Below are 15,076 nucleotides of genomic sequence, written 5' to 3' on the forward strand. Positions count from 1 at the left end.
ATTTTTACATTTATATTATTTTAATTTTTTATTTTTTATTTTTGAATTAATTAAAATTTATACGTAAAATTTATATATAAATATACATATATTTTTAATTTTTTAATGAGATATATTTTAATTGTTGTCAAATTATATATATATTTATTTTAAAAAAAATTCAATATTATATAATATATATATGCGTATGTTGTATTCCTTTTTTTTCTCTCTTTTTCATTGAAATTAAAAGATGATAAGAAGTAAAAGCATAAGGAATAACAATAAATATATATACAAAAATGTCAAACATTATTCATTTAATATAGGTTGCTCTAAAGTAGATGAAAAATATAATGATATTAGAAATATTAAAAATAAAGAAGATTTAAAAAAGTTCTACTTGTTTTATAACAAAGAAAATTTGAATGATATATTTGACGATTATGAGTATTTAATTAATAGTAATTTAAGGAACAAATGTTCAAGAAATGAAGTAATAGAATGTTTTAAAATCGCCAAGTATATAGCAAATACAACACCATTAATACATTTTTTTAACTTAAAAAATAGTATAAATGAAAACAATAAGTTAAATAATAACAATGAATATAAAAATATAAATAATATTTATTACATTCATAATATAGAAAAAGCAAAAATAAATAAAGAGGAAATTATAAAAAACAAAGAAGATAATGTATGCTTAAAATTTTTTCTTGAAAATAACTTATATAAATTTATTTCAAAAATGAAAAAATGTGATATATGGAATTATAAAGAGAAAAATGTTAATAAAAATTATATGAATTATTTTATGGCATTTCCTATTATGTATATCAATATAAATAATAATTATCCCGAGTACAATTATAGTTTTAATATTTTTTTTAATTATATTCATAAAAACAATAACAGTGTTTTTATTGATATTATTAAAAGAATAAATTATAAAATTTTAAATTCTCAGGAAATAAATAATTTATTAATTACATTAACAGTGTTACATCATAATAACAAATCATTTTGTATAGATAAACAAAGTAAAAATACTTCTAATTCTGAAATTATACATAAAAATAAAGAATATATAAATAAAAAAACATATATTGATATTTTTAACAATGTATACAAATCTATATATTCAAAAATAAATACTATTTCCTTTTTGTATTTATATGATTATCTTTTGTTAATGTGTGTTAACGAAATTAAAAATAGAGAAGTCTATATAAATATTATTAACAGATTATCAAATTATATTAATATTATTAATAAAATAAGTAATAAAAATAATCAATCAAATGAAAGTGACGAAAATATTTATAATGAAGATCATTCTTCTAATGTAATTAGTGATAACAATAAATGGAATTATCAAATAAATCTAGATGATGATATTAATAAATATATCATAGATGATCATATAAATGAGAAAAAGAGAAAAGAAAATAAAGAAAGTAAAAATGATTCCCATTATAATGAAATAATAAATGAAGTAAATAATGAAACATTTAGTATTAAAGAGGATACAGGTGGTTATTTACATGGAAATGGAAAATCAAATGAAGAAAATAAAAATTCTTTAGTTTATGAGAGTAATAATTTTCAATTAAGTAAACAAAATTATCTATATATTAAGAGTAATTTACTTACTATAAAAAATTCTATAATATCAAAAATATTGTTAATTTATATAATGAAATATGTATTTAGTCATATAGATAACAATATATTATATGCTCACTCTGATTTAATATGTGAAAATCTAGAATTAATTCATCATTATTTAGTAACAAATTTTATATTCACAATTGGTACATGTAAATATATTGATGAATTCTGCATGTTTATGCTAGCAAAATATGTTCAAAATAATATAAATATTTATACACCAAATGAAATTACTATAATTGTAAATACATATGCTGATGCATCGTTAGAAGATGTCAGTTTTTATGAAACTATTTGTGATCACATTAAATTAAATTTTAAGAAATATTCTTCCATTGATATAATTAAAACAATTTATGCTTTTTCAAAAGTTAGAATACGTGATATAGATTTGCTAAAAATGTCATATAAAAAAATAAATAGCTACATAGAAGAAAGAGAGAAAAAATTTGATATTAATAGACATCTAAAAGAGTTAGATTTAAAAGATGTAAAAAAATATTCAAATAATTTATTAAAGAGTAGTAGTAACAATAATAACATATATATAAGTAACAAAAAAGATAATTTATTAATAAATAAACAAGTAATAAAAAAAAATAAATATGTAATTAATAAATATTTATGTGCATATGCAGTTATTGCAGCAGGGAAGTTAGATTATTTTGAAGAATTAGATAAATTATTTATACATTTGAAAGAAAGTATAAAAAATTATGGTATTGATATAAGAGGTATCTTATGGATGCCTATAGCAATTACAAGTTTTTTAAGTTTTGAATGTATTTTTCATTTTTTGCCAGTTTATATAAATTTAATATATCATGCTTTTAGAAAAACTCAATCAACTAAATTACTATCTTTATTAATAAGAAGACATAGTATTTTATTACATACTATAGAAACTGACATTATACCTAAAAAATATATAGATAAAAATACTTTAAATAATCTATATTTTATATGCAAAAGCAAAAAAGATACATCAAAAGAAAAAGTTTTTATTCCTGATAGTTCTACTTTTCATATTGAAGTATCTAATGCATTATTATCATTAGATATTCCTCATAAAAAAGAAGTTAATATATATCCATTTACAATTGATATCTTTATTAAAACTTCAGAAAATTGTAATATAAAAAACCTACCAAATGATATTGATTCAGGTGATCAAATGTTTCATTGTGACAAAAAAAAAAAATATATATACAATTATAGTGAAGATTCAAATTTTGAACAGACTTTTGAAACAAAGAAAGTAAAAAATAAAGCAAAAAATAAAAATGAGGTATATACAGATATTCCATTTTTATAATATATATATATATATATATAATCTCATTTTTTTTTTTTTTTTTTTAATATACTTTTAATCTTTCATTTGTATTGAATTAAAATAAATTTTAATTAGTATGAATTGATATTTTTATCTTTTTTTAAATCTTTTTATATATTATAAATATTATTCTCTTTTTTTTTTTTTTTAATTAACTTTTTATATTTTACTTTGTTTAATTTTATTTTATTTTTCTCATATTTTCTTTTTTATTTATTTATTATTTTTTTTTTTTTTTTTTTTTTTTTTTTTTTTTTTTTTTTTTTTTTTTTTTTTTTTTTTTGTTATTGTATTTATTTGTTTTGAATAAAATACATTAATAATTTATTTTATATAGTTTTAATGATTTTTTATATTCATTAAATAAAACTATTTTCAATTATATATATTAATGTGTTTTAATTAGACAAAAAAATATATCATTTATTACAAAAAAAAAAAAAAAATATTTTTAGGTGTTTCATTTTTAATTCATTATAAAAAAAATCAAATGTCTTTTAATTGAGAATACCATATAACAGGAGAATCATTAAAAATTTTTATTTCATTTTGAACAACTTCATTTGATGAGCTTATTAAAGTGTCGAAACTTAAATATTTATAATCTAATTCATATTTTAATCCTTCTGTTTTAACTTGACATTTCTTACCAATTGGCAAAATTCCACATATTTTTTCAAAAATATTTAAATTTATATTTATATTATGATTTCCTTCTCTTAATAAAAATAAGAAATTATTTTCACCTATTAAATATACATTATTTAAAGAATTATTTTTATACAGAGATGAGATATTTGCGCAGGTATGATCAAACCTGTTTCCTGTTGCTCCCAACACTATTATTTTATCATTTTCTTTAATATACCTTTTTATTTTATCTATACATTTATCTAAGTCGGTACTAACCTGATCTTTACATTTCTCAAATAAAACTGATTTACTTCTATAATAATTATAAACTTCTGATTTTATACTATCAAAATCACCACATACTAAATCTGGTAAAATTTTAAGAGGAGAATTTAAATCATTTTTATTTCTCTTTACTGGTATAGCAAATATATTAACCAACTTGTCATGAGAAATATTTTCGTCCGTATATTCTCCTTTATTTTTCAAATTTTTATCATTGCTTTTTTCTTTTATTTTTTTATGTAAAATATTTTTTTTTTCTATCTCTGATATATTAATATCTAAATTACTCATACTTTCTATAGAGAAATCTTCTATATTAATATTTTCAACATTTTCATTTTTATTTGTTTCTATTTTTAATTTAATGTTTTCTTCATTCCTATTTTTTAAATCATGTTTCTTATTCACAAAGTTCTCCTTTTCTAATTTTAAACAAAAATTATATAGCCTATTTGCTCCACCATCAGCACAAATCAAAATATCTGAGTTAGTAATTATTTTACTTGCATATTTATCTAAAGTATTATTTAATATAATAGTAATAAATTTCCCATTCTTATTTTTAATTTCATTTAATTGTTTGTTTTCATTATTATTTGATAAAATACGTTTCATAAAATCAAGATCGTGATAAAATGTCCCATATTTTTTATTAAAATTTAAATACGAAAATTTTTTATTTTTAATGTCACTTTGAGATGATAAGTATTTTTTACATATTTTTGCAAAATTTTGTGATACTTTTAAAATACCATATTTAGTTATGTTTATATACTTCTCTTTCATTTTTGAAGAAAAAAGAAGTAAAGATATATATATATGTCGTAACATACATAAAATAAAAATAAAAATTATAGAATAAATTCTAAAAAAAAAGAAGATATTAAAAAAAAATTATAAAAAAAATAAAATAAAACAATAATAAATATATACATTAATTCATTTAAAATAAAATTAAGAAAAAACTATGTAATGCTTTAATTATGCTTAAAATTTTCATTTATTAGAATAAAATAGTAAAATATTAAAAAAAATAAATAAATATAATTTGTCTTTTCAATTATTTGTTTGCTTTCAAAAAATAAAATAACTCTAAAACTTAAATTATTTATTTATTTATTTTTTAATTTAAAAATGCTAATGAACAAATTTAAAAAAAAAAAAAGGAATAGAATAAAATAAAATAAAATATTTAATTTTATTTTATTCATATTTAGGTTTTCTACAAATTTTGAAGTCATTAAATATGCATGTTTTTTTTCGATTTTATATTTCCTTAAAATATATTTTTTTTTTATATATAAAGTGTATGTTTTTTTTTTTTTTTAAAATAAAAACGTACTCTATCTTAATATATTTTTATATATTTTTTTCCAATTTTAATTTGATTAAAGAATTTCAGAGTAAAAATATAGAAAAAAGGAATAATTCTTTACTGAAAATTTTCCTTAAAAATATTTTTGAGTTTCCCTACAAATTATTAATAATTAATTATTTATAATAATAAATAATATATAATCCCCCAAAATATATTATTACATATTTAAAACGTGTATAAATAAGATGTTGTTTCTTATTTAATATATCAAGAATAGTTCTTTAAGTATAAAGTATAATTAGGCATAATTTTATAACAATTAAAGAAAATTTTTACTATATTTATTCAAATTAAAAATTTATAATAAAACTATAAGTAAATAGAAAAAGTTCTCAAATTTTTTTTTTTTTTTGCAAATGTAGTTCAGTAATAACTTTTAAACCTTTTTTTATCTTTGTAATAAAATTTTTTAATCTTAAAGTAGTAAAAATCAATTTTTCTATATGGAAATATAAAGAAAAATTATAAAATAAAAAAAGTTAAGAATATACAAATTTATAATTTTATAAGGACATATATATATTTTCAAATATTATATATATATATATATATTATAATAAATACTTGTTACAAATATTTACTTCAAAATTAGGAATATCAATGAAATTGTGTGCACTTTTTTCATTAAGTCATTAGTTATAAATGATAAATTATTAGAAAATACATATATATATATTAAATATTTTGAATTCTTATTTTACTAGTACAAAAAGAAATCTTGAATTTTTTTTATTTTCTATTTTCATATATATTTTATGATCATTTATTAACAGATCTATTTTCATTTAGTACTCTTTTTTTTTTTTTTTTTTTGTATGTGTGCACTGCTTTAATATATTAGCTGGAAGAAGAAAAAAAAAAATTTTATATATGAGAAAAAAAAACAGTGATTGACAAGGAAAAAGAAGAGAAAAATATGAAAAAAAGAAAAAAGGAAGAAGAAAAAATGGAATAATATAAATAAAAAAAAATAAATAAATAAAAAAATTAAAATAAAAAGAGTAATAACTTTAAAAAAATTATATTTTAAATGTGATATATTTTATGTAGCTTATTTATAAGAAATTTCTTTTACAATACTCTATTAAAATAATAAGATATATTGTATTAATGAAATTATTTATATTTTCTCAAAAAAAAAAAAAATTTAAATATATGCTATATATTTGTATTCATTTTATAGTTTATTACTCTTTTATATTTAGAGAACTATTTTCTGTTTTTTTTTTTTTTTTTTAAAACTCTCTATATATCTAATCTTCAAAAAATATATAAATTTTTTAACATTCTTCAATAGCATATATTTAGGGAGTGTCATTTTTTACTTTATTTTATATTAATTTTATTTATTATTATTATTATTTTTTTTATATTTATTTTTTTTTATTTCATATAATAATTAAAATATAAATTTTTATGACTTAAATTTTCTAGTTACATATAACTTCTTAATATAAAAAATTATTTAAATATTTTGAACTGATTTTTGAATCCTACATATAAAAACAATTTTTTTTATTTCTGTATTGTTCTGTTTTTTTGTTATTCTATATTTTTTGCATGCGTTTTTTTTTTTATGTTTAAAAATAATTTATAAACTATTAATAAATTTTTATATTAGAAAAGTACATTTATTCATATAAATATCTCAATTTTTTTTTTCTCTTGAATAAAAGATATATACTTATTAAGGATAAAATTATCCTTTTATTTTCTTATATTAATATTCAGAAAAACAATTCAAAACCATTTTTATTTAAAAATAAAAATATGAATTCATCCGATTTAAATTTTTATGTAAGTAAACATAGAAAAGCTTATGAAGAAAGACTTAAAAAGGAATTAGAAAATCAAGAAAATAAAGATAATGAAAAATCAAAAACTAAAGATAATTATGATGAAAAAGGAGATTTAATAAAAGAAGAGAATTTAAGTCAAGGTATGTTTATTTAAAAAAAAAAAAAAAAAGAATTTTTCATATAAATGTATATTTTAAAATAAATATTACTTTATTAGTTAGTATTAATTTTAAAATCACAAATATATATATATATATATTTATATTTATATATTTTTTATTAAATATATAAATTTTTTTTTTTTCTCAAGTTGAATCTGATTATTTATACGCTTTGAAATTAAATGAATCATTAAACGGAAACATTCTAAGTAATGATACTCAAGAAAAAAATAATTTTAATAATATCACTGATACAAGAGATAGTTATAAGGATTTAAATGAAAGCTATAGTAAAAAAAATGACGATAATATTAGAAAACCTGATAATACTTACGTTGAATGTCTTTTAGAAGATAATGTCTTAAATCCTTATTGTGTAGATTACAATTTCAGAAATATAAGGAGCAAGTCAAATTCATTTAATGATGATAATAATCATTTTAATGAAGAAAATAACATTGTTATAAGTTCTGATGACGATAAAAGTGTAAGTATACTAAGAAATTCGGATTCTTTTCAAAATAAGAATTCGAGTTTTAAAAATGATGTAATTTCTTATAAAAAAGAAGGAGAAAATTTGTTGATTATGAATAGCGAAAATTTAGTATCTGATAAAAAAAAATTAAAAAATGAAAAAATTTCAAATAACACAAAGAATTACAATGTTGAACCAAGTAATTCTATTCAATCAGTAGAATTAGAAAAAGAGAATTATACATATGTAAAAAATATGAATAAAGATAATTCAAAAAATTCAAAATTTCAAAATTATGATGATGTAATGATTTTTAATAGTAATATAAATAGTTACGAAAGCTTAAGTAATACGCCTATAAGAAAACCAGAAGGTATTAGTTATTTTTATCCTGAAAGTATAAATTATATATATGATGAAAAATACAAATCATTGAAAAATAGTGCAGGAAACGAAAAATTAAATAAAGTAAATAATAATAAAGATGGAAATACAAATAAAAGTATAGAAATTAATAATACAGAAAATGAGAAAATAAAATCGAAATATAAAAATGAGATTAACGTAGAAAGTTATAATGATATAAGTAGTGAATTTCATAAAAATGAAAAAGATTTTTTCTTTAATTTAAAAGAAAAAAATGATAAAAAAAATAAAAATATAGAAAAACTTTATAAAACAGAAAAGTTAGAAAATAAAAACAGTAAAAAACATGGTAAATTGATTAACAATGATTTGAAATATAATTACAAGGAAAGTAAAAATAAAGGAGTGAATAATATTTTAGAAAAAGTAAATAATAAAATTATTAATAATAATAAATATTACTTAAGATCTTCTAAAAAATGCATGTTGAATGAAGAAATAGCAGAAATGAGTGATAATAAAAATATATATTTGAAAAATGATTCAAAATTTTTATACATGAATAAAACTAATTATAATGAAAAAAATGAGTTAAGAAGGCTTCAACATTATGATAAATACGAAAATTCTGCTTACAACAATTCCCCAGATAACATAGATATTATAACGAATAAAGAAAAGAACAAAGTAAATAGTTTCATGGAAAATAATACTTCCAGTAATTTAAATAGCTATACAATTAATAATACATTAATTGATATAGACAATAATTCAAGTATAACAGTTGATAAAAATTATAAAATTAACACAGAGAATAAGTATTATGATTCGATAATAAAAAAAAATAATTTAAAAAAAAATTATAAGAAAGCGCAAATAAGTGAAAATATGAAAGGCTTGCATCTTAATGATAATATTAGCAACAGTAAAAATGGAAATACTCAAAATTTTTCAGTAAATAATATGAAATGCATTAATTTTAATAAACATAATAATAAAAGCTATGAAGATAGAGAAAAAATACCAGAAGATAACAATTCCTTTTATAATAAAATGCAAAATTATCATTCTGAAAATAGTTTTATTTATAATAATAATAACAATAATAATAATAGTGGTTTCGTAAGAGTACCGCATACAGAAGCATCTAATAATAAAAATAATGTTGACTATTTTAATGACAAAAAAAATAAAACAATTACAAAAAATGAATCACCATGTATTTTTAATTCTTTCTATGAATTTAAAGTATCAAGTGATAAAAAAAAAAATTCTTCGGATAAAGACATATATATATATAATAACAATAATAGTAATATTAATACTATTTTGATTGATGATAGTAATAATAATAATATTTTGATTAATAATAAAGATAAAAATAAAAATTATAATTTAATTCATAATACGAGTGACGAATTATTTTTTTCAGGTTATAATAAAACAAATGATATATCTAATAATTTATATAACAATAATACTTCATATAATAAAAATTACTTAGATACTAAAAATGTAATTTCTCTCAATAAAATATATGCTAGTAATTTAAATGATACAGAGAAAAGTAAAAGTAGAATAGATAAAAATGATATACTGGTAAATTATAAAGAATATAAACAAAAAAATAATTTAAATGACTTTAATAAAGATTACTTTTATAGTTATAAGAATAACGAACTAGATAATGAGAAAAGTATCAAAAATGGTGTTGTAAATAATAATAAAAAAAATATTAGTATACATAAAATTGGTATTAGTGATAGTAACAACATATACAAAAAAGAAAATGATAAAAGAAAATCCAATGATTGTAAGGAAGTTAATCGTGTTTTTAAAAATGATAGTAATGAGATATTTAAAAATAATAAGGGAAAACACAATATTAATTATTCAAGTTGTAATAACACGTTATCAAAAAATGATTATATATATAGTCATAATAACATAGGAAATAACATTTCTGGAAATAACAACATTCCGTATATTAAAGGCGATTCTATATATAAAAAAAAAATAAATATATCAGAAGACAAAAATTCCAAAGATGAATATTTTGATAAGAAGCATAACCACTCAATTAATATAAATAGGTTTAACGAATATGATTATACTAAGAATGATATCAAATATTCATCAGATGATATAAATTTATCTTTATCTAATAAATATTTGGTTGATAAGCATGATATTACAAGTAAAAATTTAATAAAGAAACAAAATGATTATAGTAGTAGTAGTAATAATAATAATAATAATAATAATAACGATAATGTTAAAAATATTCCTAAAAATGAAAAGAGTTCATATAATATAACAAAAAATGATATATTAAAAGAATATTTTGAGTATTCTAGAAATTATAATAGTACATATGAAAGCAATTATGAGAATAATAATACTAAACAAAATGGCAATCAAGGTATGGATAATAATCCTCCATCATATTATAATGAAGAAAGTACTAATGATGAAGATGTACTTATCCAACAAGCCATTATCAATAGCTTAACTGATTTGTAAAAAAATAAAAAAATTATTATTTGCTTATTTCTTTTTTATTTCTTTTTTTTTTTTTTTTTAAACACATTTAAGTGCAAAGAAGAAAAAAAGAAAAAAAAAATAATAAATTAAAATATTTATGCTAATATTAATTATAGTTAAATTTTATTATTATTTTATTTATTTATTTTTTTTTTTTTAATATCCTTTTTTAAAAATTAGAATTTAATTAGTAAATATATATAAATTATCTTATGAATATATATAAATGTATACTTCAGAGATTAAGAAATTTATATCACTATTTTTTCGTTGTATTTTTATATAGGTATATAATTACATTTCATTTAATATATTTGGTACTATTTCATATATTAATTATTATTTTTATAAAATCATATTATATTTTGTTTAAAAAAATTTTTAAAATATTTATAAATTTCAATTTTCTTATAAACAAATACTTATATATATATATAAATGTATATATATAATATATATGTAAAAATTTTGTTAAAACTAAAAAAAAAATCAAAGAAAAAAAAGAGATTTAAAAAAATTCGTAAAACACACATTTGTTGAAATAAAAATGTTTATCATGCTATATAAAATTTGGTATCATATTACCTATAAAGAAAAAAAAATATATATATAATAATTTAATATTTTATATGTATAATAAATTTATTTAAAAAATATATTTTACTTTCGGAAGAAAAGAAACCTTCTTCTGAATAATACTTCAATATATCTCTACAAGTAACATAAGGAGAATTTTTATCAGGGACTAATTCTATCCCTTTATATTTGGATATTAAAATATGTTTAAAAGCAAAAAGGATTTCAATTTTTCTAAGAATTATATATCTGAGAATTTGAGTATGAATGGCATATATAATATATAGTGCAATATGCAGAATAAACAAACCAATTAGAAAATAATTAGTTTTAGTTATCAATATTTGTACAATTTTAAATAATATAATTGTTAATATGTTTACCCATGTAAAATTATTTATATTGTCAATTAATATAACATTATTTAAAATATTTTTTCCAAATAGTATTGAATTCAAATTTACTGGTGCATATGAATATTTACATAAAAGGAATAAAATATAAACACTTATAGAATATCTTAATTCATCTTTTTTATTTTCTTTTGCTATAAAAAAAAAAAATATATATATATATATATATAATTTTAGAAACTGACCCCTATATATATATATATACAATAAAATTCATAACTATATATATATATATATATATTCATAGTTGTATTTTAACTTACATCTTTTGGATTCTCTATAATAATAAACATATTTAAAATTGAATAGTATACGAAAAAATAGAGGAAAATGTTTGATTAAAAATATAAAATATCGAGCATTGAAAAATAATAGAAATAAATATTCAAAATGATAATTTAACTTTCTTATATTTTTTTCATAATATATATAATCCATATTGTAAATATTACCATTAAACATAAAAAAGAATAAAATAAATTGTTTTAAGGAGAAGTAAAAAGATAAGTGTCGTATTGCATTAAATATAGAAACATATAAAATATCAAAAAAAGTAGATGTTTTCATAAATAAAAGAAAATTTATAATTAAATATGCAATACATGTACATATACAAAATTTATCCACTATATAAATTTCACTCCACTTTAATTTAAATATATTGTCAGATAATTCTAATTTAACATATCCCTTAGGATCACTTTTTTTATTTTTTGATTGGTTGTAAATTTGTGTATCTTTATTTATATAGTAAATATTTATAGGGGTTTTTGGTAATTCCAGATTTGGGTAGTTCATTAAGTTAAAGCTATTTGGAAAATTTAAAATTGTTTCTGAAGAATTTCTGAGAGGAATATCATGTATATAAATTAAATTGTTATTATTTATAACTGTATGTCTATTTAATAAAGTAAAAATAAAAAATAGTGTAAAACCTATTTTTATAAAGTAATCTAGTAAAATTACTAGCATAAATCTCAAATTAGTAAAATAAGGAAATACCAATTTATCATCAAAATAAACAAAATTTGAACTATTAAATCTTTTACATGTAAAATTATAAAAAGATAATATATGATCTTTAATTTTAAAACGATAAACAGGCATTTCTCTTTTATATTTTAATTTATAAATTAAATCTAAGAAGGTCTTTTTTTTTTTTTTCATATTTCTTTTTATTTTTCTTTTTTCTTTCTTGGTTAGTGTCTGAATTTTATTATTTTTAACTATTTTATTATTACTATTATTATGTTGACTGTTATTATTATAATTGTCGCTGTTATTTTCATCATTATTTAAATATAAATTATCATCAAAATCTTTACTTCCTATTGAATTTTTACCACTGAATAATTTTTTTTTATTATTTTTAAATTCTTCTTTAAATATTTTTAAGACATCAATTTTTTTTTTTTTCTTTTTTTTGATTTTTCTATTCTTTTTATTTTTTTTTTTCTTTTCTTTAATATTACCTTCACTTTTACTTTTTGTGTTGTTGTTTTTATTCTTAAAAAAGGATAAAATACTTTGAACTCTTCTTTTACTATACAATTCTTCATCAACTTCGCTTGTTCTTTTTTCTTCATAATATTTAGAATTGGTTTTTTCACTTTTTAAATCACGACTTTTGTTATAATCATTTGATTCACTATCAAAATTAAAAATGTTATAAAACCGAAAGTCAAAATTGCTTTTATTTTTTTTATGTTTTTCTTTTTCTATAAGTCTATATTCATTTAATTTATATGATCTAAATAATAAAAATAAAATATTTTTAACTATTAATGTTAACATCACTTTATGTCTAATACAAAATAATAATCTAACAAAAAAAAAAAAAAAGTATGATAGTAAAATACAATAAATATATAACTAATATATATATATATATATTTTATTTATTCATTTAATGAATAATTTTATATTTTTTTAATTTATTCCCTATAATATTCATATATATTTTATTATTTTATAATTTTTTTTAATAATGTTTAAAGCTTGATTTTTTATAATTGTTTTTCAGATACATTTTTAAATCTACGATAAATATTAGTGTTTATATTATTCTATACCTATATATAAAAAAAGGAATATCTATTAAAAAGAATCCAATTATAAAATGGAATTTAGCTGTGATATATACATCTGTATATACATCTCTTAACTTTTTATTATCAGATTTATTCATTTTATTTTTATAATTCTTAGACGTAAAGGAAAACAAGGGAGATAAATAAGATGAGAAAGATGGAGAAGAAGATAAAGAAAAATATGATGATGATAAACTATTAGAAGATAATTCTTTTGAAAAATCTGATGAAGCAAATGTAGATTCATCAGAAACAATGGGTGTGCATATAGATAAAGATTTATTAAAATTATTTTTTGCTGTATTGTCTATAGGATGAGCAAAATTTGTTATTTTGTTAGTTTTAAATGATTTTGTATTTGATTTACTCAAAAGATGTGAATTTTTTTTTGAATGGGATTTTTTAGGTTGTAGGGAAAATGAATTAGAGGAAAAACAAAAGTTTTCACTATTACTATTATCATCCCCATTATATTTATACTTTTTTTTTTTTTTTTTTTTTTTAATAAGTAAATCAGTTGTTTCATCATAGGAATAATTTTTTTCAATATTCGTATATATAGGAAAATAAAAACCAAATAAAAGTAAAGCAATAATAACAATAATTAACATTATATATGTTTTTTGAGAATTATAAAATCCGAAATCTGTCACTATTTTGTGTATACTTGTTAAATGGGAATACATAAATATTAAATCAATTAAATCAAATAAATTAATTATATTAACATCTACACTTAATATATTTTCAATAATTATCTTGTTATCTAATATATTTTCTAAGATATTTCTACTTCTTAATGAAAAAAGTAAGTAAATAAATGGAGTCATATATATTAAATTATATATTAATACATCGTTATTTAAATATATTAAAAAAGTACTATTATTCGTGTATTTTGTAGTATCTCTAATAAAAAAACAAAAGATTGCCATTTTCATACTTAATGTTATCATATAAATCATCCACTGAATAGAAATCTTCACTCCTGCATTATTTTTATCATAAAGACTACATACAATATACAAACATAAAAATAAATCAACAACTAAGAATACGAAATAATGATAATTTTTTGTATTATTTAATATTACATATAATAAAGAAACCTGCTGAATTAACACTAAAAACACAGTAAATAATGTATTTACTATCTCCTCTTTTTTACTGCTACTCATTTTAAATATATTTGTACTTAATATCTAAGAATAAAATAAAGTATTACAATAACCTAAAACATAAAATTTCATAGTTTATAAACATAATTATTTCATTTATTCTCTATTTATTAAAATATACAAAATGAAATTTCGCAATGCATCAATGACATCCTTTCATTTATTTTAAATTTATTTAAATGTGCTTAA

At 17.1% G+C, this 15,076-nt stretch overlaps 4 protein-coding genes across 4 annotated transcripts; 2 read left to right on the forward strand and 2 right to left on the reverse strand.

The window, feature by feature from the left end:
- Positions 1 to 232: 232 nt before the first annotated feature.
- Positions 233 to 2,968, forward strand: PRELSG_0721800 (conserved Plasmodium protein, unknown function; the record flags this gene model as incomplete). Its single annotated transcript, XM_028675918.1, has 1 exon — positions 233 to 2,968. The coding sequence occupies one exon, from the start codon at positions 233 to 235 to the stop codon at positions 2,966 to 2,968; it is 2,736 nt and encodes a 911-aa protein (XP_028532459.1).
- Positions 2,969 to 3,475: 507 nt separating this feature from the next.
- TPK (thiamine pyrophosphokinase, putative) lies at positions 3,476 to 4,738 on the reverse strand (the record flags this gene model as incomplete). The annotated part of the gene is made up of 1 exon (XM_028675919.1): positions 3,476 to 4,738. The coding sequence occupies one exon, from the start codon at positions 4,736 to 4,738 to the stop codon at positions 3,476 to 3,478; it is 1,263 nt and encodes a 420-aa protein (XP_028532460.1).
- A 2,317-nt stretch (positions 4,739 to 7,055) lies between these two features.
- Positions 7,056 to 10,609, forward strand: PRELSG_0722000 (conserved Plasmodium protein, unknown function; the record flags this gene model as incomplete). The annotated part of the gene is made up of 2 exons (XM_028675920.1): positions 7,056 to 7,224; positions 7,395 to 10,609. 2 exons carry the CDS (start codon positions 7,056 to 7,058, stop codon positions 10,607 to 10,609), a joined length of 3,384 nt encoding a protein of 1,127 aa, XP_028532461.1.
- A 580-nt stretch (positions 10,610 to 11,189) lies between these two features.
- On the reverse strand, positions 11,190 to 14,887 carry PRELSG_0722100 (conserved Plasmodium membrane protein, unknown function; the record flags this gene model as incomplete). The annotated part of the gene is made up of 4 exons (XM_028675921.1): positions 11,190 to 11,215; positions 11,295 to 11,753; positions 11,883 to 13,441; positions 13,692 to 14,887. The coding sequence occupies 4 exons, from the start codon at positions 14,885 to 14,887 to the stop codon at positions 11,190 to 11,192; spliced, it is 3,240 nt and encodes a 1,079-aa protein (XP_028532462.1).
- Between the last annotated feature and the right edge of the window lie 189 nt (positions 14,888 to 15,076).

This window comes from Plasmodium relictum (assembly GCF_900005765.1).
Source record: "Plasmodium relictum strain SGS1 genome assembly, chromosome: 7".
Lineage (NCBI taxonomy): Eukaryota > Apicomplexa > Aconoidasida > Haemosporida > Plasmodiidae > Plasmodium > Plasmodium relictum.